Source organism: Pituophis catenifer, unplaced genomic scaffold (assembly GCF_029215685.1).
Source record: "Pituophis catenifer annectens isolate HBS135680 unplaced genomic scaffold, rPitCat1.0.hap2 SCAF_3, whole genome shotgun sequence".
Taxonomy (NCBI): Eukaryota; Metazoa; Chordata; class Lepidosauria; order Squamata; family Colubridae; genus Pituophis; species Pituophis catenifer.
Genome location: NW_027256883.1, coordinates 214,394,038 through 214,417,858, shown reverse-complemented (window position 1 = coordinate 214,417,858; position 23,821 = coordinate 214,394,038). Strand labels below are relative to the sequence as shown.

At 47.7% G+C, this 23,821-nt stretch overlaps 1 protein-coding gene across 1 annotated transcript in view; it reads left to right on the top strand.

Annotated features, from left to right (window-relative positions):
* NOL4L (nucleolar protein 4 like) overlaps window positions 1-23,821 on the top strand; it is a 127,774-nt gene that overhangs the window by 45,458 nt on the left and 58,495 nt on the right. The window contains 2 exon segments of the mRNA XM_070941854.1: window positions 8,463-8,574; window positions 13,791-13,900. Coding sequence (XP_070797955.1) covers window positions 8,463-8,574; window positions 13,791-13,900 — 222 coding nt within the window.

Genomic DNA, 23,821 nt, shown 5'->3' with positions numbered 1-23,821 from the left:
AGCACAACGGAGCCCCCAATTTGTGTTGTTAAGTGAAACACCTATTGCCCTGTTTTATGACCTTTTTTGCCACAGTTGTTAAGTGAATCTGGCTTTTCAGACGGTCACGAAAGGGGATCATGTGACCCGGGATGCTGCAAAAAGAAAAGTGACTTATGACCATTTTTCACAGTTACGACCTTCGTAGCATCCCCATAATAATAATAATAATAATAATAATTTTATTTCTATACCACCCTTCTCCCGAAGGACTCAGGGCGGTGTACATTTAAAAACACAGACAAAACAACAATATAAAATTTAAAATAATTAAATAAATTGGCTCAGATTTAAAACCCTAATAAATTTAAATACCCCAATTTAAAACTATTGTGTTGATAGTCCGGCCTGGCGGAACAATATCAATATCATGATCAACTGATCAACAATATCATGATCAACTGATCCAAATTCAGATGTTTGGCAATTGGGTTCATATTTATGAAAATCAATGGGGTAGCCAGATTCACTTAACAACCAGGTTGCTAACTTATCTACTGCAGTGATTCACTTAACAACCGTGGTGAGAAAGGTCGTAAAATGGGGCAAAACTCGCTGAACAAGTGTCTCACTCAACCACAGAAACATTGGGCTCAATTGTGGTCGTAACTCAAGGACGACCTGTATTTTCCATGCGCCGATGATGCTCTCTTCCTGATTTCTAGATTGCATTCCTTCCTGGAAAACCAAGAAACCTGCCAGCTACAAATCTGAAACCACCACTAGGGGGTGGCCAAGAGCTAGCAATCCCAGGCTCTCTTTGCTGCCACCTAGTGGTCGGCGGAGGTTTTGCAGGACAGCCCTGCTAAAAGAAAACTGCTGAGCTCAGCTATTTCTGAGCTCCTGGGAAAAAAAGAAAGAGAAAGGTGTGATGTGAAATTGGGGGACATTTGGGCCACGAGACAAAAATTGCAAGCCAGCAGGCAACCATTTTAGCTTCTCCTGGGCTGTAAACTCCGATTCTCTTTCTCGCACGGCCTGGCTTTGCTAAACTGGTCAGCATAAACTAAGTTATACTGCCACGTAGTGGAGAGGGAAATGCCTTTAAAAAAATGTCAGAAGATCTCACTTCCTGCTTTGCAAAAAAAAAAAAAAAAATCCCGTTTCAAAACAAGGGGCTTTTTAGATCGCACGTGTCCCCGTCTCCCTTTTGTGATTCAGCCTGCTTTTTAAAGAATTTTTATTATTATTATTAAAAAAGAAAGAGTTCATGTGATCTCGGCCCTCCTTGTTTTTTTAAATTCTGTGGAACTGAAAGCTTTTCGTTTTTATTTATTTTTTTATTTATTTTTTTATTTTTTAAAAAAAGGTTTTTCTTAGCATGCAGCCTGGAGAGGATTAATTGGGGCAGGAAACAGAAGGAGCTCTCTGCAAAGTTGCTAAGAATAGATTGGGTTGCTGATTTTACATTTGAAAAGCTTGGAGAACGTTTTGCAGATGGTGGCGTTGTTATCTTGTGTTGAGGCACCGACCTAAGGAGCTTCATTTTGTCACACACCACGCCAGCTTTTGCAACCACAACAAAATATAAGTCAAAGGTTTTTTCCCCCTGCTGAAGAACGAATTACTCTCCCTCTAAAGTCGCCAGACTTAAACCTCATTGAATATTTGTGGCTCAGGGTTAAACTGTGAGGTCCTTGGTCCACTCTGAGCTTGGGGGGGGGTGTTTCTTGCAGACGTTTCGTGACCCAACTAGGTAACATCATCAGTGATAGAAGGGAGTGGAGTTTGTGGAGAAGAGGAGGAAGGAGAGGGGGGCAGTGGGGTCCTTGGTGCTCTCTGAGTTTGGTGGTTTTCTTGCAGACGTTTCATGACCCATGTAGGTAACATCATCAGTGCTAGAAGGGAGTGGAGTTTTTGGAGAGGAGGAGGAGGAGGAGGAAGATTATGGAATCCTTGGTGCGCTCTGAGCTTGGCGGTTTTTCTTGCAGACATCTCATGACCCAACTAGGCAACATCATCAGTGCTAGAAGGGCGTGGGGTTTGCAGAGAGGAGGAGGAAGGGCTTTGGGGTCCTTGGTTTTCTCTGAGCTTGGTTGTTTTCTTGCAGACGTTTGACTTTGCTTGTCATAAAAGATGATCACTGCAACCGTCACAAATATGAACCTCCGAATTTTGCTCACGTGATCATGGGGACGCTGGAAAAAGTCGTAAGTGTGAAAAAAAAAACGGTCCCAAGTCACATTTTTCAGTGCAGCTGTAACTTCGGACAGTCCCTAAACGAACCATTATAAGTCGAGAACTTATGTCCTTCTCTCTTTCTTTCACACCCCGGAATGTGCATATTGCATCCTTCCTCCTTAAACCATCACAGGCGACCTCGCTTGCAATCCTGTTGAAACCCAAACAGATCACAATTAAGGGTGTGTGTCCCCCTCCAGTACCGCCTCCTGTCAGATCCCCCCAAACTTTGTCTTCCTAGTGCTGATGGATTGGCCCAGCCGTTCACCAGAGATTTAATGGCAATGAATATAGGATGAATGGTTACAGGAACTGGGCCTGGCTAGTCTAGTGAAGAGAAGGACCAGGGGAGACAGGATAGCAGTCTTCCAATAACTCAGGGGCTGCCCCAAAGAAGAGGGAGTCAAGCTATTCTCCAAAGCTCCTGAAGGCAGGACAAGAAGCAACGGGTGGAAACTCATCAAGGAGAGAAGCAACCTGCAACTAAGGAGGAATTCCCTGATAGTAGGAATAATTAATCAGTGGAACAACTTGTCTCCAGAAGTTGTGGGTTCTTCATCACTGGAGGCTTTTAAGAAGGGACTGGACAACCATTTATCTGAAGTGATGTAGAGTTTCCTGCCTAAACGGGGTTGGACTAGAAGACCTCCAAGGTCCCTTCCAACTCTTTTTCTGTATTTTGTATATGAAGAATGGTTGCAGGAACTGGGTATATCTAGTTTAATGAAAAGAAGGACTAGGTGGGGACATGATAGCAGTGTTCCGATATCTCAGGGGCTGCCCCAAAGAAGAGGGAGAAAAGCTATTCTCCAAAGCCCCTGAAGGCAGGACAAGAAGCAACAGGTGGAAACTAATCAAGGAGAGAAGCAACCTGGAATTGAGGAGGAATTTCCTGACAGTGAGGACAATTAATCGGTGGAACAACTTTCCTCCAGAAGTTGTAAATGCTCCAATACTGGAAGTTTTTAAGAAGAGATTCGATAACCTGAAGTGGTGTAGGGTTTCCTGCCTAAGAGGGTTGGACTAGAAGACCTCCAAGGTCCCTTCCAACTCTGTTATTCTATTCTGTTATTTTAATGAAAAGGAGGACTAGGGGTGGACAGGATAGGAGTCTTCCAATATCTCAGGGGCTGCCCCAAAGAAGAGGGAGTCAAGCTATTCTGCAAAGCCCCTGAAGGGCAGGAAAAAGAAGCAACAGATGGAAACTGATCAAGGAGAGAAGCAACCTAGAACTGAGGAGGGATTTCCTGAAAATTAGAACAATTAACCCGTGGAACAGCTTGCCACCAGAAGTTGTGGCTGCTCCAACATCGGAGCATTTTTAAGAAGAGATTGGATAATCATTTGTCTGAAGTGGTACAGGGTTTCCTGTCTGAGCAGGGGGGTTATTCGATTCTGAAAGGGGTTCCCAGTTAGGATGCCACCATTTTGTGATGATGTTACACGACAATAGAAGCCTCCGCAGCAGCAACAGCCGCAGCAACAACTGAGCTATTGACAACCGAGGGAAGAGGCCAGATCGGAGGGCCAGGGTCTGTCCTCGCTCATTGGATCAGAAGGGACCCTTTGCTCGCCGATCTGACCAGAGATCGCCACAGCAGCCACCGGACGAGGGGAGAAGGAGCCATGCGGAAGCAGATAAGCGAACCCCCAGAAAAGTTCAGTGGCTGGGAAGGGGGATTTCAGCCACCCCATCGTCTTAGTTGGGAGACTGACTCTGCCAAATCCGTTCTTTGATGGTGATCTCTTTCCTTGGATCTGGTTCTTATTAGAGAGGAAATGATTGATTCCCTTCCCTCTCTTTCCAGGTCCCTTTCCTTTTCTTTCCCTTCCTTTCCTTTTTCCTTTCCTTTCCTTTCCTTCTTCCTTTCCTTTCCTTCTTTCCTTTCCTTTCCTTTCCTTTCCTTTCCTCTTTCATTTCCTCTTTTCTTTCCTTCCCTTCCCTTTCCTCTTTCCTTTCTTTTCCTCTTTCCTTCCCTTCCCTTCCCTCTTTCCTTTCTTTTCCTCTTTCCTTTCCTTCCCTTCCCTCTTTCCTTTCTTTTCCTCTTTCCTTTCCTTTCCTTTCCTTTCCTTTCCTTTCCTTTCCTTTTTCCTTTCCTCTTCCCTTCCCTTCCCTTTCCTCTTCCCTTCCCTTCCCTTTCCTTCTTTCCTTTCCTCTTTCCTTTCCTTTTCTTCCCTTTCCTCTCCTCTTTCCTTTCCTTCCTTCTTTCCTTTCCTTTCCTTTCCTTTCCTTTCCTTTCCTTTCCTTTCCTTTCCTTTCCTTTCCTTCTTTCCTTTCCTTTCCTTTCCTTTTTCCTTTCCTCTTCCCTTCCCTTCCCTTTCCTCTTCCCTTCCCTTCCCTTTCCTTCTTTCCTTTCCTTTTTCCTTTCCTCTTCCCTTCCCTTTCCTCTTTTCTTCCGTTCCTCTTTTCTTCCTTTCCTTTCCCTGCCTTCCTTTTCCTTTTCCTTCTCCCTTCCCTTCCCTTTCCTTTCCACTCCTTCCCCCTCCCCTTCCCCCTTTTCCTCACTCCTCTCCTTTCCCTTTCCCATCGTTCATCTCACAACTGCTACAGGCAACTTACACAAAAAAAAAAACGAAAGCAAGGGAGCCACAGGGGGTCACTCCGGTGCCCCAAGATCAAAGAATAACCCACCTTGGAGCATTCAGAGCCCGTGTGGCTTCAGACCCCGATGTCTGCAGACGCCACCAGGTCTTCAGCCCTTTGCAAAAGGCTAATGAGGTTGGGTCCTTCAGGGTCTTCTGGGGGTTAATGACCCTCTTATCAAATTTGCAGAGGACACAACCCTCAGGGCGACAGGCTCCAGCTTCTATCCATTCCGGATCGGCTGCAGAACTGCTGCGAAGAACAAGCTGCACTTCCCCTAGGGAGGCCTAGATGTCTTATAGCCATTCATTTAGTGACCGGTCAAAGTTACAAAAAGTGACTTATGACCGTTTTTCACACTTACGACCATTGCAGCATCCCGTGGTGCAATTTATGATGGTCACAGTATCCTGGGGGTGGGAGTGTGTGTGGGGGGGGTGTCACGTGATCCCCTTTTGCGACCACGGGGGAAGCCGGATTCATTTGACGACCTGCGTGACTAACTTAGCTGCGGTGATTCACTTAACATCTGTGGCAAGGAAAGTCGTAAAGTGGGGCAAAAGCTCACTTCATAACTGGATGAGCAATGGAAATTTTTGGACGCCGATTGTGATTGTTAAGTCGAGGACTTACATCCAGGGAGGTGGGGGAAATGGACGTCCGTACGAGTAGTGGGTTCTACTTCACTACCGGTTCAGAACTGTGAGCGTGTGCGGGAGCGGGGCTTCTGCACATGTGCAGAGTGTTCTGCCCCAGCTACGGACCCCAAAGAACGCAGCACACACAAAGTCCGTTCAAACCTTAGTTTACTAAAAAAACCAGTCTTTTACAACAACGGCTGTTAATTAATTGCATTAACAGCCACCAAGAATTCAAAGAATAATAACTGAAAGCTTACTGTGGTTGGCAGAATGCCCAGAAGCAATTTGCAGGAAGCTGATAAGATAAGCAAGACAAGACACGAAGGTATGGGAACGAAGTTGTTCCCTGCAAATTGCTTCAGTCAGCGTTCCTCCTTAAATAGGCTAAGGGAGTGGCCAGTTAGCCCCAAGCCTTACTCTCGAGGAGACCTCCTCTTGAGGAGCCACTCCTGCCTTTTGGCAGCTCTGTGCGCCCGTGCATCGAGAAGAGGCTCCTCTTTTTCCTCTTCACCCATGGAAGCTTCTGGAGTTTCTGAAGGCCCTGGCTGAATCCCCGCCTCTGGCACCACATCTTCTCCAGCCTCCTCATTGTCCGACTCGAGTGCCAGCTGCACAGGCTGCTGGTGCAGCACCACACCAGCCTCCTCGCTGTCGGAATCATCTACTAGCTGCACAGGCCGCGTACGGACCGCTGCCGCCACTACCGATTCACCCGAACTGGGGCGAACTGGTAGAAACCCACCTCTAATCCATACAAAATGGGGAATCGAGGGCTTGGAGAACTAAGATCTGAGGTTGGGTGTGGACATTGACAACTAGCTGAAGATGAGTCAGGAGTATGAGATATGTGAGCTAATGTCCTTCTGAGAATCATTAGAATATGTCTCATATCAAAGGAAGGTGTAATCCTTACTCATCTGTACCCAGCAAGGATGAGGTCACTTCTGGGGACCTGTAGAAGGTTCTGGCACCCCACTTCCAGCATGACTGGAGACAATTCAGAAGAGGCATACATAGGAAATTTAGGAGAGAAATTTAGGAGAGAAGCAACCTAGAACTAAGGAGAAATTTCCTGACAGAGAGAACAATTAATCAGTGGAACAACTTGCCACCAGAAGTTGCTAATGCTCCCACACTGGAAGTTTTAAAAAAGAGATTAGATAACCATTTGTCTGAAGTGGTGTAGGGTTTCCTGCCTAAGCAGGGGGTTGGACTAGAAGACCTCCAAGGTCCCTTCCAACTCTGTTATTCTATTCTAAATGTAATCAAAAGACGGGCACATTTCATCATATGTGGTGGACTTGTCCTAAAGCAAAAAAAAATTGTGGCAAAAATACATAGATGGCTAGAAAAGATAACAGATAAAACATGTAGATTTTAAGCCTGAACTGTTTTTTACTAGGGATGATATCAGAATAATTTGATAAGAGAAGTATGTATTTAGTACTACATATTTTAAAATCAGCAATGATTATCCTTGCACGATATTGGAAAAATGAAGAAACACCGCAAGATGAAGAGTTAATTAAGATATTAGACTGTGCAAAAATGGACAGACTGACACTGAAAATCAAACAGAAAGAAGACTCAGAATGTTATCAAACTTGGAATTTATTCTACCAGTGGCTGGGAAAAAAGAGGTGGAGAATAAGAAGGGCATTTGTATTGCATATGTGATACATGATCAAAATCCAGACCCTTGGCAACTGACTCGCATTTATGACAATTGCAATGTCCCGAGGTCATGTGATCCCCTTTTGCGAACTTCTGACGAGCAAAGATTCACTTAATAACCATCTTACTAACAAAACAACGGCAGTGATTCACTTAACAACGTTGGCAAGGAAGGTCGTAAAACGAGGCAAAACTCACTTAACAAACATCTCACTTAGCAACAGAAATGTTGGGCTCAATTGTAGTTGTAATTCAAGGGCTCCCTGAACTGGAGGGCTACACGCTATCTGTATGTCTGTATGTAAGCGTGACTTTGAATGGAGATCTGTGCAGTGGTGAAATTCAAATTTTTTACTACCGGTTCTGTGGGCGTGGCTTGGTGGGTATGGTGTGGCTTGGTGGGCATGGCAGGGGAAGGATACTGTAAAATCTCCATTCCCTCCCCACTCCAGGGGAAGGATACTGCAAAATCCCCATTCCCTCCCCACTCCAGGGGAAGGATACTGCAAAATCCCCATTCCCTCCCCACTCCTGGGGGAAGGATACTGCAAAATCCCCATTCCCTCCCCACTTCTGGGGGAAAGATACTGCAAAATCTCCATTCCCACCCCACTCCAGGGGAAGGATACTGCAAAATCCCCATTCCCTCCCCACTCCAGGGGAAGGATACTGCAAAATCCCCATTCCCTCCCCACTCCAGGGGAAGGATACTGCAAAATCCCCATTCCCTCCCCACTCCTGGGGGAAGGATACTGCAAAATCCCCATTCCCTCCCCACTCCAGGGGAAGGATACTGCAAAATCCCCATTCCCTCCCCACTCCAGGGGAAGGATACTGCAAAATCCCCATTCCCTCCCCACTCCAGGGGAAGGATACTGCAAAATCCCCATTCCCTCCCCACTCCAGGGGAAGGATACTGCAAAATCCCCATTCCCTCTCTACTCCAGGGGAAGGATACTGCAAAATCCCCATTCCCTCCCCACTCCAGGGGAAGGATACTGCAAAATCCCCATTCCCTCTCTACTCCTGGGGGAAGGATACTGCAAAATCTCCATTCCCACCCCACTCCAGGGGAAGGATACTGCAAAATCCCCATTCCCTCCCTACTCCTGGGGGAAGGATATTGCAAAACTCGGTTCCCTCCCTACTCCTGGGGCCAGCTAGAGGTGGTATTCGCCAGTTCTCCAGACTACTCAAAATTTCCGCTACCAGTTCTCCAGAACCTGTCAGAACCTGCTGGATTTCACCCCTGGATGTGTGGTGGATTTGCCGGATGGAGTTGCTGGAGCCTCCCCTTGGCAAGATCTCAGAGATGTCATTTTGGTTTCTTCTTCTTCCTTCAGATTGCGGAAACGTACGCCTTCCTCCCACGAGAAGCGGTGACCAGGTTCCTGATGAGCTGCACCGAGTGCCAGAAAAGAATGCATTTTAACTCCAACGGCGTGGAACCTAAAGGTAAGGGCTGCGGAAGCAAACTCCTGGGTGTGTTTCAGGCCTCCAAGGATGGCCCGTTCCTTCACGGTCCAATCCGGGAACGTGCAAAAGTCATTTTCGGCCCCGTCTTGTGAAAAAATGGCGACGTTGCCAATAGGATGGCTCCCACATGCAGCTTGCAACATGGCGTCAGATGGAAGTCTGCAAGGATCGTGGTCTTTTACATAGAATGCAACTCTGCCTTCTCTTTTATGGGGTCTGTTTCTTTTGAACGGCTTATATCAGGGGTGTCAAACTTCAAGGGCTGGGGGCCAGATCCGGCCTGCGGGCTACTTAGACCTGACCTGCGGTGCTTCTGCCAGAGAAAATGGGCTCCCGGGCTCTGTTTTCGGCTGCCCCGGCCTCCTGCAACCCTCTTGCCAGTGAAAATGGACCGCATGAGGGGGGGGGACCGCATGCAACTGCAGTGATTCGCTTAACAACGATGGCAAGAAAGGTCGTAAAATGGGGGCAAAACTCACTTAACTCACTTGGGAGCCGTGGTGGTTTAGAAGGCAGGATTGCAGGCTAACTCTGCCAACTGCCAGAGGTTTGATCCTTGCTGGCTCAGGGTTGACTCAGCCTTCCATCCTTCCGAGGTCGGTAAAATGAGGACCCAGATTGTTGGGGGGCATAGGCCGACTCTGTCAACCGCTTAGAGAGGGCTGTAAAAGCACTGTGAAGGGTATATATGTCTAAGTGCTATTGTTCTATCTATCTATCTATCTATCTATCTATCTATCTATCTATCTATCTATCTATCATCTACCTATCTAATATAATCATCTCTCTCTCTGTCTCTCTCTCTATATATTTTCTATGTGTGTATGTATCTATCACCTATCTGTCAATCACCTATGTATGTATCTATCTATTTCTATCTATCATCTATCTATCTTTCTATCTTTATCTATCCATAATCTATCATCTACCGTGTTTCCCCAAAAATAAGGCCCTGTCTTATATTTTTTTGAACCCCAAAATAAGTGCTTGGCCTTATTTTCGGGAGGTCTTTTGGGGCGCGGGGCACAAGACGGGGCTCCGTCTTACCTGATTTCCAACTCTGTCTGATGTATGTATCTATCACTTATCTGTCAATCTATCTATCTATCTATCTATCTATCTATCTATCTATCTATCTATCTATCTATCTATCTATCTATCCATCTATCCATCTATTCATCTATTCATCCATCCATCTCTATCTATCTATCATCTATCTATCTATCTATCTATCTATCTATCTATCTATCTATCTATCCATCTATTCATCCATCCATCCATCCATCCATCCATCCATCCATCCATCTCTATCTATCTATCTATCTATCTATCTATCTATCTATCTATCTATCTATCTATCTATCCTGTATACTGTGTATACACATACAATGACAATAAAGTTACTTATCTATCTATCTATCTATCTATCTATCTATCTATCTATCTATCTATCTATCTATCTATCTATCTATCTATCTATCTATCTATCTATCTATCCTGTATACTGTGTATACACATACAATGACAATAAAGTTACCTATCTATCTATCTATCTATCTATCTATCTATCTATCTATCTATCTATCTATCTATCTATCTATCTATCTATCCTGTATACTGTATATACACATACAATGACAATAAAGTTACTTATCTATCTATCTATCTATCTATCTATCTATCTATCTATCTATCCATCCCTATTGTCCATCCATCCATCCATCTGTCACCTATTCTATATCTGGTGCCGCAGTGCTTAGAAATCAGTATTGCAGGCACTCTGCCCACAGCCAGGAGTTCGATTCTCACCAGGCTCAAGGTTGACTCCGCTTTCCGTTCTTCCCAGGTCGGTAAAACGAGGCCCCCGATTGTTCGAGGCAAGATGGTGAATCACTCAAGAGAGGGCTTTAAAGCAGGGGTCTCCAACCTTGGCAACTTTAAGCCTGGCGGACGTCAACTCCCAGAATTCCCCAGCCAGCAAAGAATTCTGGGAGTTGACGTCCGCCAGGCTTAAAGTTGCCAAGGTTGGAGACCCCTGCTTTAAAGCACTGTGAAGCAGCATATAGTCTTAATGCTACTGCTTCAGTTGTACATCAAGGATCCTCTATATGCGCAGAATGCTTGGCTGCCCGAAAGAAGGGGGATGACCCAGAGCTATGCTTAAATGGGTGCGGGGCTTCTCTGCAAAGGGAGGGTTGTCCTCTCCGCTCTGAATGGCTCTTCTGTCTTTGCTGGGCTTCCTTCGGTCGGCCACATTGACAGCCTGGCCGTGGAGGTTATCACCAGGAGCGGGAAGGGACCGCCCGGAGGCTTCTGCTTTCTCTTCTGTCTGCAAGGAAGCCTTCAACAAGGGGGGGCTCTTCACAGCACACCAGATCCGCTTTTTTTAAAAGGATCCCCACCATGCAAACTGTGCCAGTAGACGATCTTTGGAGGAGAGACTTTAAATGTAGAGAAGAGCAACCAAGAGGATTAGGGGGCTGGAGGCTATAACATATGAAGAACGGTTGCAGGGATTGGGTCTGTCTAATTTGATAAGGGACACTCAGTGGCTAAGAAGCTGAGCTTGTCGATCGAAAGGTCGGCAGTTCAGCGGTTCGAATCCCTAGTGCCGCGTAACGGGGTGAGCCCCCGTGACTTGTCCCAACTTCTGCCAACCTAGCAGGTCGAAAGCATATCAAAAATGCAAGTGGAAAAATAGGGACCACCTTTGGTGGGAAGGGAACAGCCTTCCGTGCGCCTTTGGCGTTGAGTCGTGCCGGCCACATGACCACGGAGACGTCTTCGGACAGCGCTGGCTCTTCGGCTTTGAAACGGAGATGAGCACCGCCCCCTAGAGTCGGGAACGACTAGCACGTATGTGCGAGGGGAACCTTTACCTTTTTAATTTGATGAAAAGAAGGACCCCAAACTTTGTCTTCCTAGTGCTGATGGATTGGCCCAGCTGTTCACCAGAGATTTAATGGCAATGAATATAGGATGAACTGTTGCAGGAACTGGGTATGTCTAGTCTAGTGAAGAGAAGGACCAGGGGAGACAGGATAGCAATATTCCAATATTTGAGGGGCTGCCCCAAAGAAGAGGGAGTCAAGCTAGTCTCTGAAGCACCAGAAGCAACAGGTGGAAATTAATCAAGAAGAGAAGCAACCTGAAATTAAGGAGAAATTTCCCGATACTCAGAATAATTAACCAGTGGAACAGTTTGCCTCCAGAAGTTGTAAATGCTCCAACACTGGAAGTTTTTAAGAAGAGATTGGACAGCCATTTGTCTGAAATAGTACGCTTGAGCAGGGGGTCGGACTAGATGACCTCCAAGGTCCCTTCCAACTCTGCTATTCTGTTATTTATTATGCTGTATCCCATTGCAAGGGATATTTTCAGTCCCCAGCGGCTCTTTGTTGCTGTAAATAAGGAGTTATTAGAGCAGAAAAAGTTATCCAAGGACAATTATTAGCCCTCTGTCCCTCCCCAGAAGCCGAACGTAGATGATGAACGTGGGGTGGGGGGGGAGGGATTATCAATGGGGAAATAAATCCTGAAATTTAAGGGACAAGAAAGATGCTGGTACCTCTATCTCTCTCAGGACAAGATAATTAATTAATCACATTAATTTTTAACCATTCATTTTAAATTGTACGTTGAAGGTCAGGCTGAGGGATGGGGGGATGCTGGCCAAGTCCATTCTGGATCACAGCTTGCCCACTTTAGCATCTTCTAGAGAGGTTTGATGTTGAGGATCAATTTAATCTCCAAAGCCCCTGAGTGCAAGGCAAGAAATGATAGATGGAAGCCACAGAGAGTCCTCAATTTGTGAACGACAACTGAGCCCAAAATTTCTGTTGCCAAGCCCGACAATAGTTCGGTGAGTTTCGCCCCATTTTGCAACCTTTCTTGCCATCGTCGTTAAGTGAATCATTGCAGTTGCCAAGTAAGTTACCCAGTTGTTAAGTGAATCTGGCTTCCCCCGTTGACTTGGCTTGTCAGGAATTCGAAAAAAGGGGATCACGTGAGCCCACGACACTGCAACCTTTAATAAATACGAGTCAGTTGCCAAGCATCTGAATTTTGGTCGTGGAGATGTTTGCCACGGCCGTAAGTGTTGAAAAAATGGTCGTAAGTCACTTTTTTCAGGGCCGTTGTAACTTTGAACGGTCATTCAATGAACCGTTGTAAGTCAAGGACTACTTGTAGTGGAACAGAAGTGGTGGGTGCTCCATCCCTGGAGATTTTCAAGTAAAAAAAACCGGACAATAATTTGTCCAGAATGATGTAGAGCAGTGAGGGCTAACCTGTTTGCCGTCGCGTGCCAAAAGCGGGGGAAGTGCGAGGTGGTCGCGCCCGTGCGTGCCCATACCCATAATTCAAAGTGCCCCGCACATGCGCATGCGATCCCCCCCCACTCCCCCCGCTTTTGGCACACAATGGTACGGTGGGCCTGGTAGGCCCGTTTTTTTGCCCTCCCCAGGCTCCAGATGCTTTCTTGGAGGCTGGGGAGGGCAAAAACAGCCTTCCCAATTCCCCCAGAGGCTGGAAACGGCCCATTTCCCGACTTCTAGTGGGCTCTGAAAATCCGTTTTTTCGTCCTCCCCAGGCTCCAGATGCTTTCTTGGAGCTGGGGAGGGCTAAAACAGCCTTCCCAATTCCCCCGGAGGCCAGAAATGGCCCATTTCCTGACTTCTGGTGGGCCCTGAAAATCCGTTTTTTTCGCCCTCCCCAGGCTCCAGATGCTTTCTTGGAGCCTGGGAAGGGCGAAAAAGGCCTTCCCCCCCCACCCCCCGGAGGCCCTCCGGAGGCCAGAAACAGCCCGTTTCCCGACTTCTGCTGGGCCTGGAAGCCTGAAAATCAGCATGCATGCGCGATGGAGCTGAGCTAGGGCAACGCTCGCGTGCCCACAGATATGGCTTCACGTGCCACCTGTGGCACCTGTGCCATAGATTCGCCATCACGGATGTAGAGTCTCGTGCTTGGGCAGGGGGTTGGACTAGAAGACCTCCAAGGTCCCTTCCAGCCCTAGGATTTTATAACTCAAGGATTACCTGTATTGGTAGGTGTTCCTAGACCAACGGAGAACAGGTGAGAATCCAGAACGTTGATCTCTCTTGTGGGATCTCATCCAGGTGATGTGGAAATGAGGATGAAATTGCTCAGTCTTCCAGGTCTTTCAAAGAGACCCATTTTCCTTTCTTTCCTTTCAGAAAACGAGTCCCCTTCCTCACTGGTCTCGGGCATCATCGATTACAACATGCCTCTCACCTCCACTTACCTGAAGCAGATGAAGCTCCGAGTTATGAATTCCCAGGAACAGGTGAGCGGTTTTTCCTTGCCGGATGGAGATCTTGGTGACCTGGAAGAGCTTGCAAGGAGTTCTGTGAAATGTGGTTGTTTGCAAACCTCTCGCCTTCGTTCAGCTTTTGTTCTTGTTGTCTGTCCGTCTTGTTCCAACACGCGTGTTTAAAAAAAACACGTAGCGGCATTTCGGTGTTACCCGTTTGCTAAAGGCCAGGAAATTTGATTAATTTTTTTTCATCAAACCGATCAGAAAAACGGTGAAGGGATTATTTAGGAGGGGTTGGACGGTTAAACCCAGACTTGGAGTAGAAGATATTACGGAAACGAAGTTTGGGTTTTATCTGTGGGGTTCCTGCTGGTTGTTTCCTTGCAGATGTTTCATGACCCAACTAGGTAACATCATCAGTGTTAGAAGGGAGTGGGGGTTGCGGAGATGAGAAGAAAGAGGAGGAGCAGGAAGAGGAGGAGGAGGAGGAGAACTGTGAGGTCCTTGTTCGATTTGAACCTGGTTGTGTTCTTGTAGACATTTCGTGACCCAACTAGGTAACACCATCAGTGCCAGTGAGTGCAGGGTTGGCTCTCTGATGAATGAAGGCAAATTTGCTCTCTGTTTGAATGCAAGCGGCTTCCCCTTTCAGTGGGAGTGTTCACGGAGGTTCTTTGATGAGGCTGTGGTTTATGTTGCCTTGTTCATCTGAGTTGGTAGTTCCTGGATGGTCCTACCTTCACTGACAGGACAAACCACTGTGTAGAAGCGGAGAAAAACCCCGCTCCCTTCTAGCCCTGATGATGTTATCTAGTTGGGTCATGAAATGTCTGCAAGAAAACCACCAAGATCAGAGAGCACCCAGGACCCCACAGTTCTCCTCCTCCTCCTTTTCCTTTTCCTTTTCCTCTTCTCCCTCTTCCTTCTGCTCCTCCTCCTTTCCTCCTCCTCCTCCTGCTCCCCCTCCTCTTCCGCCTCCTCCTCACCCCGCTCTCTTCTAGCAGTGATGATGTTCCCTCGTTGGGTCATGAAAGGCCTGCAAGGAAACAACCAAGCTCAGAGAGCACCAAGGACCCCACAGTCGTCGTTGTCCACCTCCTCCTCTTCCTCCTCTCCTCCTCCTCTTCTTCACCCTTCTGCTCTTCCTCCTCTTCTTCCTCCTTTTGCCTGTTCCTCCTCCTCTTCCCCTCCTTCTCCTCCTGCTCCTCCTCTTCCTCCTCCCATCCTCCTCCCTCCTCCTCTTCCCCATCCTGCTTCTCCTCCTTCTCCTCCTCTTGTTCCTCCCCTTCTCCTGCTCCTTGTCCTCCTTTTCTTCACCCTTCTGCTCTTCTTCCCCATCCTGCTTCTCCTCCTCCTTCTCCTCCTCTTGCTCCTCCCCTGTTCCTTCTCCTCTTCCTCCTCCCATCTCCTCCTCTTCCCCATCCTGCTTCTCCTCCTTCTCCTCCTCTTGCTCCTTCCCTTCTCCTGCTCCTCCTCCTCCCGCCTGTTCCTCCTCCTCTTCCTCCTCCCATCCTCCTCCCATCTCCTCCTCTTCCCCATCCTGCTTCTCCTCCTTCTCCTCCTCTTGCTCCTCCCCTTTTCCTCCTCCTCTTCCCGCCTGTTCCTCCTCCTCTTCTTCCTCCCATCCTCCTTCCTCCTCCTCCTCTTCCCCATCCTGCTTCTCCTCCTCCTCCTCTTTCTCCTCCTCTTGCTCCTTCCCTTCTCCTGCTCCTCCTCCTCTTGCCTGTTCCTCCTCCTCTTCCTCCTCCCATCCTCCTCCTATTCCCCATCCTGCTTCTCCTCCTCCTTCTCCTCCTGCCTGTTCCTCCTCCTCTTCTTCCTGCTCCCCCTCCCCCTCCTCCTCCTCACCCTGCTCTCTTCTAGCCCTGATGATGTTCCCTTGTTGGGTCATGAAAGGCCTGCAAGGAAACCACCCAGCTCAGAGAACACCAAGGACCCCACAGTTCGACCTTGAACCACAAATATTCTCCTTTATTGCTTATCTCTGCTATGTTCTGAAGAACCTTGGCTCACCAAAGGAGAGAGTGGTTTGTTTCTTTGAAAGTATGGAGGAAAAAAAAAAACAAAAATCACAGCAATCGGCACTTCCCTCCCAAGCTGGTGGAAATTGTGTTGGAAAATAGAAGGGGGGAAAAAAGGCAGCTGTTAACCTTGATAGTCACAAAGCTGGAAAATCATTTTAGAAAGCTGCGGAAGCAGAAGTGCTTTGGTTGGGAAGGCAGAACAGTGTGTGTGTGTGTTGTGTTGTGTTGTGTTGTGTTGTGTGTGTATTGTCGCATTGCAAGGGGGGGCCAAAGTCGCACTTCTCTTCGTGAGCCCAAATTGAAGCGATGTGTTGGTGGCTGTTTCCAATCCCTCTTCAGCCTCTTCTCTAAGCTACTTAACTGCCGCTTCCCTCGAACTCGGACCTCGCTTCAAGAAGTGATACTTGGGTGTCTTTCAAAGTGAGGAAGTGGAAGGTTTCGTTCAGCCGGAGAGCCCCATTTTGGCTTGCCTGTTCCGAGAAGGAGGAGAGGCAAAATTATAGAATTTGGCTTTTTTTTTTTTTTTTTTGGTCTGGTGTGATTCACGTCGGGAGAAATTTTGGGGCAGGGAAACGTGGCTAGACCTCTTGAAAGGTTGTTGTTGTTGTTTACGAATCCATCCTCCATTGTAATTGTGTTTCTCCCCAAGGGGTGGTGGTGGAAATAGGGCCCCTTACTTATCCGCTGCAGAAATTATTATTATTATTATTTTTTTGCAGGCAGCGTCTTAGCTGCCAAAGAGAAGGCTGGATTGTGTTGGATGTGTGAAAAAAAGACACAGGAGGTGTTTGTAATTTGTTATCCTTTAAGGTTGCACTGTTTGCTGGCATTGTTGGGAGAAAGAGGAAGAGGAGGAGGAGGAGGAGGAGGAGGAGGAGGAGGAGGAGGAGGAGGAGGAGGAGGAGGAGGAGGAAGGGGAAACATCTTTAAGAAAAAAACAGAAAGTCTAGTTGCCTCTTGGAGGAAAAAAAAAAGGCACGTTTGGGTCAATGGGGGAAGCTGGATTTGCTTAATGGCCACATGACTCACTTAATAACTGCCGGAATTTTACCTAGCAACTATAGCAACTACAAAAAAAAAATGTTGTAAAGTCAGGTGTGACTCACTTAACAACTGCTTTGCATAGCAACCGAACTTCCTGTCTTGATTGTGGTAGTAAATCGAAGACGACCTGTACGAGAATAAGCGGAAATAGATAAATTTCGGTCGGTTGCATCACGTGCTAGGAGCAAATTGCTTTAATTTGGGGAATGTGTGGGATGATGTCACAACACACACAGCTTTTTGCTGGTGATTGTACTACCTGTGCGTGCCTATTCCGCTCCTGTGGGTAGACAAACTTGCAATACAGAGAATTACGCCTATTTACGGCCTGCTCCTCTGGACGATAGCAAATTTGAGAAGACTGTAGTCGGTTCACCTTAATTTGGGCATTTGCGAACATTGCCCTAGCTCAGCTCCAGCATGCATGCCCACGCCGGCCAGCTGATTTTCGGGCCTTCCGGGCCCACCGGAAGTCAGAAAACGGGCTGTTTCTGGCCTCCGGAGGGCCTCCAGATGGGGGGGTAGGCCAATTTCGCCCTCCCCAGGCTCCTAGAAAGTCTCTGGAGCCTGGAGAGGGCGAAAAAACGGGCCTTCCAGTCCCACTGGAAGTCGAAAAAATGGGCCATTTCTGGTCTCCTGGGGGGTGGGGAAGGCCATTTTCGCCCTCCCCAGGCTCCAAGAAAGCCTCTGGAGCCTGGGGAGGGCGAAAAAAACGGATTTTCAGGGCCCACCAGAAGTCGGGAAATGGGCCGTTTCCAGCCTCCAGGGGAATTGGGAAGGCTGTTTTTGCCCTCCCCAGGCTCCAAGAAAGAATCTGGAGCCTGGGGAGGGCAAAAAAAGGGGTCTACCAGGCCCACTGTACCATTGTGTGCCAAAAGCGGGGGGAGCGGGGGGGAATCGCATGCGCATGCACAGGGGGGGGGGTCGCGCGTGCATGCTGGGGGGGGCGCATTGAATTATGGGTATAGGCACGCGCACAAGCAACCCCTCACTCTCCCCCCGCTTTTGGCACGCGACGGCAAACAGGTTAGCCATCACTGCCCTAAACCATTTCAGACAAATTGTTGTCCAAACTCTTCTTAAAAGCTTCCAGTGTTTGTTAGGGATGGTTTGTGAGAAGGAAGGAAGGAAGGAAGAGAAAGCTGCCTATTTGCTGAATAAACCAAACCAAATTCAAGAAGACATTTCCTCTAGGACAGAGGCCTTCAAACTTGGCCGCTTTAAGACTTGTGGACTTCAACTCCCAGAATTCCTCGTGGCTGGCTGAGGAATTCTGGGAGCTGAAGTCCACCCAGCTTCAAGGGGCCGAGTTGTAGAACCCTGTTTTAGCATGAAGGGAGCAGGAGGAGGATGTCAAGGGACAGACAGACACCCCCCCCCCCCAAAAAAAAATCACTTTGGCCTTCTGTGTCATGCAGTAGTCACGTTAGATCACCAACAGCCAACCAACATAACAATTAACCAGTGGAACAGCGTGCCACCAGAAGTTGTTTTTCATCAATTCATTAATTTGTTTGAAATTGCATAGTACTTATGTAGGGGTTGGACTAGAAGATCTTCATGGTCCCTTTCAACTGTGTAACTCTGCCAAACTTTTCCACGCCGGGGGGGGGGGGGGGGGCTCTGCCTGTGTCTAGAGTGGGTTGGCAATTAATGTCCCCAAGGGAAAAAGTGAGAAACTGGAATTGTTACAGAGGGCTGAACCAACAGTCTATGTGGAAAACGGGGAAGCCAAATTCACTTAACAACCGTGTTATTCATTTAACAAAGTTAGTGATTTACTTAACAGTGAAACGGTGGCAGGGAAAGTCGTAAAATGGGGCAAAACTCACTTATCAACTGACTCACTTAGCAACAGAAATGTTGGGCGCAATTGTGGCCATAAGTCGAAGACTGCCTGTAATTATACTGCCCAGTTGAACTTTCATAATCTTGTATATTGATAAATAGATGCATTTACTGGTTCCCTGTTCAGGATGCATTTAAGTCTCTGTTTTGCTTAATGCTTTAAAAAACAGCTTGTTTTTCTATTTTTAGTTTTTGTGTGTGCTGGACTTACTATTCTTTGGAGTGTACATATAGCAAAATAAAAACAGTTTTCTAGCACGCGTATAAACACTCCATTTGGTTTTTTTTTTTTAAAAAAAAGGATCTTGTTTGCATTTTGTAATATTCATTGTCCCTGCTGTGCAACTGCACAGTTATTCTTGTGTGGTTGCTGAGTTTAGTTTACTTTATCTATCCACTTATTTATTTCAAGTACAAATGCCAGCGTAAATGTGAAGGCCGAACCAACGTGAAAATTGACTTTATAAACTAAATGCATAAAATGTAAAAACATGATTGCTTAGCCACGGAAATGTTGGGCTCAATAAATCAAGGACTACCTGTACTTGTGATGAGATGCTTTCTCCTTATTTGCCTAGTTAGGGGGACAAAATATTGGATGGACCAATAGTGATCCATGAATGGAGCTCAGAAGTGTGCACGAAAAAGTCACATTGATAGATTTCCAGAGCTGATGTTGGGTCAGGTGCTACTGTAGATATATGTGTATATCTTCGTTAGGAAAGAGAAATTTCTCTTTCTTTCTTTCTTTCTTTCTTTCTTTCTTTCTTTCTTTCTTTCTTTCTTTCTTTCTTTCTTTCTTTCTTTCTTTCTTTCTTTCTTTCTTTCTTCCTTCCTTCCTTCCTTCCTTCCTTCCTTCCTTCTTTCTTTTTTCTTTCTTTCTTTCTTTTCCTCTCTGCCGTCGTCTCCCACGCTGGGCTACCGGTAGTAGAAGGATAGTAAAACACAGTTAATAATTCCATCTGAGAAGTATCCCTGGTAGGGAATGAGTCAGAAGAAATGCGATGTCTCCTTGAGTTTCATGGAGTTGGCAAAAGCCTTGATGAGACCCTGGAGCTGCTTAGATCGGACTAATTAACCTGGTTTGATGAAGATCAAGTTTGATTAGGGTCTCCCTTAATTTCTGTCCAGTACAATCTACGGATATGATAACAGGGAGTTCTGGAGTAGGAAATAAAGGCCTTCTTGGAGGTGCTCTCTGAGCTTGTTTGTTTTCTTGTGGACGTTTCATGACCCAACTAGGGAACATCATCAGTGCGAGGAGGAGGAGGAGGACTGTTGAGTCCTTGGGGCTCTCTGAGCTTGGTTGTTTTCTTGCAGATGTTTCATGACCCAACTAGGGAACATCATCAGTATTAGAAGGGAGTGGGGATTGAGGAAGAGGAGGACTGTGGGGTCCTTGGTGCTCTCTGAGCTTGGCTGTTTTCCTGCAGGCATTTTATGACCCACCTAGATAACATCATCAGTGCTCCAATGGCCAGACACAGGACGGAGGTCATATAAAGAATAAAAAATGAAATAAACCCAGCCCTGCTGATGTTATCTAGTCAAGGTACTGTAACGTATTCAGTTGATGATATGCTACCATTGTGTGTAGAATTGCTATCATTGTGCTATCATCGTTGGATGGATCTGCTACCATCGTGGTTTGTGAACCAGAGTGAGTTTGTTATTCTAACCAACTACTGTTTGTGTGGTAAGAAGAATTTCTGTATCACTGGACTGATTTAACTGGCAAAGACTTGGATTGATTTAAAAGAGTACGAGATTATTTTTTTCACTATAAAGTAAACTTTTGATAAACCAATTTGCACATCTCTCATTCATTGCTCTCAGCAACGTTTCTCTGTGCTCTGCACTCTGCTGGTTGGTAACACAACAACAATATCCTTAACAAACTGGTCAAAGGGAGAAGGAAAGAAACTCATCTTATTTCAGATTATTTCGTTTATTTAGGCTTGTTCTGCAGGCTTCAGCCTTGCTAACTAGTCGGAAATAGGAGTCGGCTTAAGTCCGTCTGTCCGGCTGGCCAAAGCTTCCATGGTCTTTTCTCGCACCTGTTACCTGATCTTTTTAAGCAGCCAATTCTGGGGCCGAACCTGAAACTCACCTGCATTCGGAGCAGGTGTGCCGTCCTATTAGGTGACAGTCCCCTTGCGGGTGGCTCTAAATTATTCCTGTTTCTCCACTGAGGCAGGAGGCCGTATTTGAGCAGCGGCTGCTAAATGAGGAATATCCCCATCGGAATGACTTAAATTTATTTTACATTTTCTGGCTGTAACGGCTGGTGTTGAATACCCAGCTAGCTTTTTTTATTCTGTTAGATAAAAACAAGGTTTGATATGTAGATATAAGTAGTCCTCGACTTACAGCCATTCGTTTAGCGACCGAAGTTACAACGGCACCGAAAAAGGTGACTTAGGATCAGTCCTCACACTTACGACCATTGCAGCATCTCCACCGTCATGTGATTAAAAGTGGGTGTTTATTTACGTCGGTGGCAGGGTCCTGGGGTCACGCGATTGGCTTCTGAAAAGCAAAGCCGACTGGGGGAGGTGGATTCGCTTAATGACTGTGGCTGACTTAAGAACTTGCAGTGAGTCGCTTAACAATCGTGGCAAATGTTCTCGTAACATCGGGGATGACTGACTTAAGCATCGCCTTGCAAAGCTGGCTGGGGAATTCTGGGAGTTGAAGTCCACCTGGCTTTGAGAGGTTGAGTTTGAGAAATATTGGGCCTGCCTGGGGAATTCTGGGAATTGAAGTCCACTTGGCTTTGAGAGTCTGAGGTTGAGAAATATTGGATCTGCCTGGGGAATTCTGGGAGTTGAAGTCCACCTGGCTTCAATTGGCTGAGGTGGGGAATTTTGGCCCTGCATGGGGAATTCTGGGAGTTGAAGTCCACTTGGCTTTGAGAGGCTGAGGTTGAGAAATATTGAATTTGCCTGGGGAATTCTGGGAATTGAAGTCCACTTGGCTTTGAGAGGCTGAGGTTGAGAAATATTGGATTTGCCTGGGGAATTCTGGGAGTTGAAGTCCACTTGGCTTTGAGAGGCTGAGGTTGAGAAATATTGGGCCTGCCTGGGGCATTCTGGGAGTTGAAGTCCACCTGGCTTTGAGAGGCTGAGGTTGAGAAATATTGGCCCTGCCTGGGGCATTCTGGGAGTTGAAGTCCACCTGGCTTTGAGAGGCTGAGGTTGAGAAATATTGGCCCTGCCTGGGGAATTCTGGGAGTTGAAGTCCACCTGGCTTTGAGAGGCTGAGGTTGAGAAATATTGGATCCACCTGGGGAATTCTGGGAGTTGAAGTCCACCCAGCTTCAATTGGCCGAGAAACACTGCTTTTGGGGTATACAAAGCAATTTATCACTTTTATAATTAAATAATTTCAAGATTAAAAACATGCTAATGATCTGTTGCCCCTTTTTGTTCAACCCAGCCGAGGGGGGCCAGTATAATTCCCCCTGGACTTCTGCCACCCAGCAAAGGAAGATGGATTTTGAATCCTTGGCTTGCAGCCCTCTCCCCACTCAGGTCCAGAGAAGAGGACTACAAGTAGTCCTTGACTTACAACGGTTCGTTTAGTGACTGCTCAAAAGTTACAACGATGCTGAGAAAAGTGACTTATGTCAGTTTTTCACACTTATGACGGTTGCAGCATCCCACAAGGTCACATGGTCCAAATCCAGACAGTTGGCAACTGACTCATATTTATGACCGTTGTAGCGTCCCGAGGTGCCACGATCCCCTTTTGGGACCTTCTGACAAGCAAAGGCCAAGCCAGATTCACTTAACAACTGTGGGACTGCACCGATTCACTTAACAACCGTGGCAAGAAAGGTCGCAGAATGGGGCAAAACTCACTTAACAAATGTCTCACTCAGCCACATCAATGTTGGGCTCAATTGTGGTCATCACTTGAGGACCATCTGTAACCAAGGGACTTTTTCCCATGACTTTGTAAACCGTAAAACGGATAAAGTTAGATGCCTAGCGGTGACTTAGGTCGCGATTTTGAGAGGGATGGGCAGGTGAGCTGCTCACCTGTACTGGCTTTGGTGAAGGCTGCGCCAAGGCTCCCGTGGGCACATTTTGGGCAGGTGGGGGGTGGGGATAAATCAAGGCTGGGTGGGGGTCCCAGTTACTGAACCGTTGTTGCCTGAGAGACCCCCAGGTTGGAGGAGAGCGATCCCACCCACCCTTGTCCTTGCCATCCCTGGGTAGAGTTGGGGTCCAGCACATGTTGGAAGACCCTGACCCTGCTTGAGGGTGGAGGATGCATGCATGTCCCCCTTCCTCTCTTGTGGGCGCCGCTGGGTGGGGAGGGAAAGGGATTGGGGGGGGGTCTTCCAGATTCCCCCTCCTCATCTTCCCTCCCTCCCTGCCTCCTTCCTTCCCGGCTCCCCCAAGTCCGAGCAGCCCCTTCCCCTTCCCCCTCCCTCTGCCTGCCCCCTCCCCATCCCGCGGGGTGCGCGGAGGAGGAGGAGGAGGAGGGGGCGGAGGAGGCTGCCCCCCCCTCTTTCTCTCCATCCCTGCTCCCTCCTCGGTCCGCTCCGGCTCGCGCTGCTCGGCTCCCCGGCTGGCTGGGTAGGTGGGTGGGTGGGTGGGAGGGAAGGAAGGAAGGAGGCGCTCCGCAGAGGCAGCCCCCCCCTCTCCTCCTCCTCCTCCTCCTCCTCCTCCTCCGCGGGCAGCAGCTGGCTGTCAGCCCCCTCCTCCGCTCCAACCGGGCCCTCCAGCGCTGCAGCGGCCCCGCAGCAGGTAGGCAGGGCGGGGGGTGGGGTGGGGGTCTCTCCTCCGGGCATCCCGGGTGGGAGGGGGCTTTTGTCCTTTTTTTGGGGGGGGGTGAAAAGAGAAGGGGAGGGGAGGGAAGAGGCCGGCTTGGCCAGGCGTGGCGAGGGGCGCTGGGGAGGGAGGGAGGGGAGGGGGCGTTCGCAGGCTCGCTCCCACCTGGCCAACCGGCCGCCCTCCCTCCCTCCGGGGCTCCGAATGCACGTGGGGCGCGCAACGGTAAGACGCGGTGACAGCTGGCCCGGGAA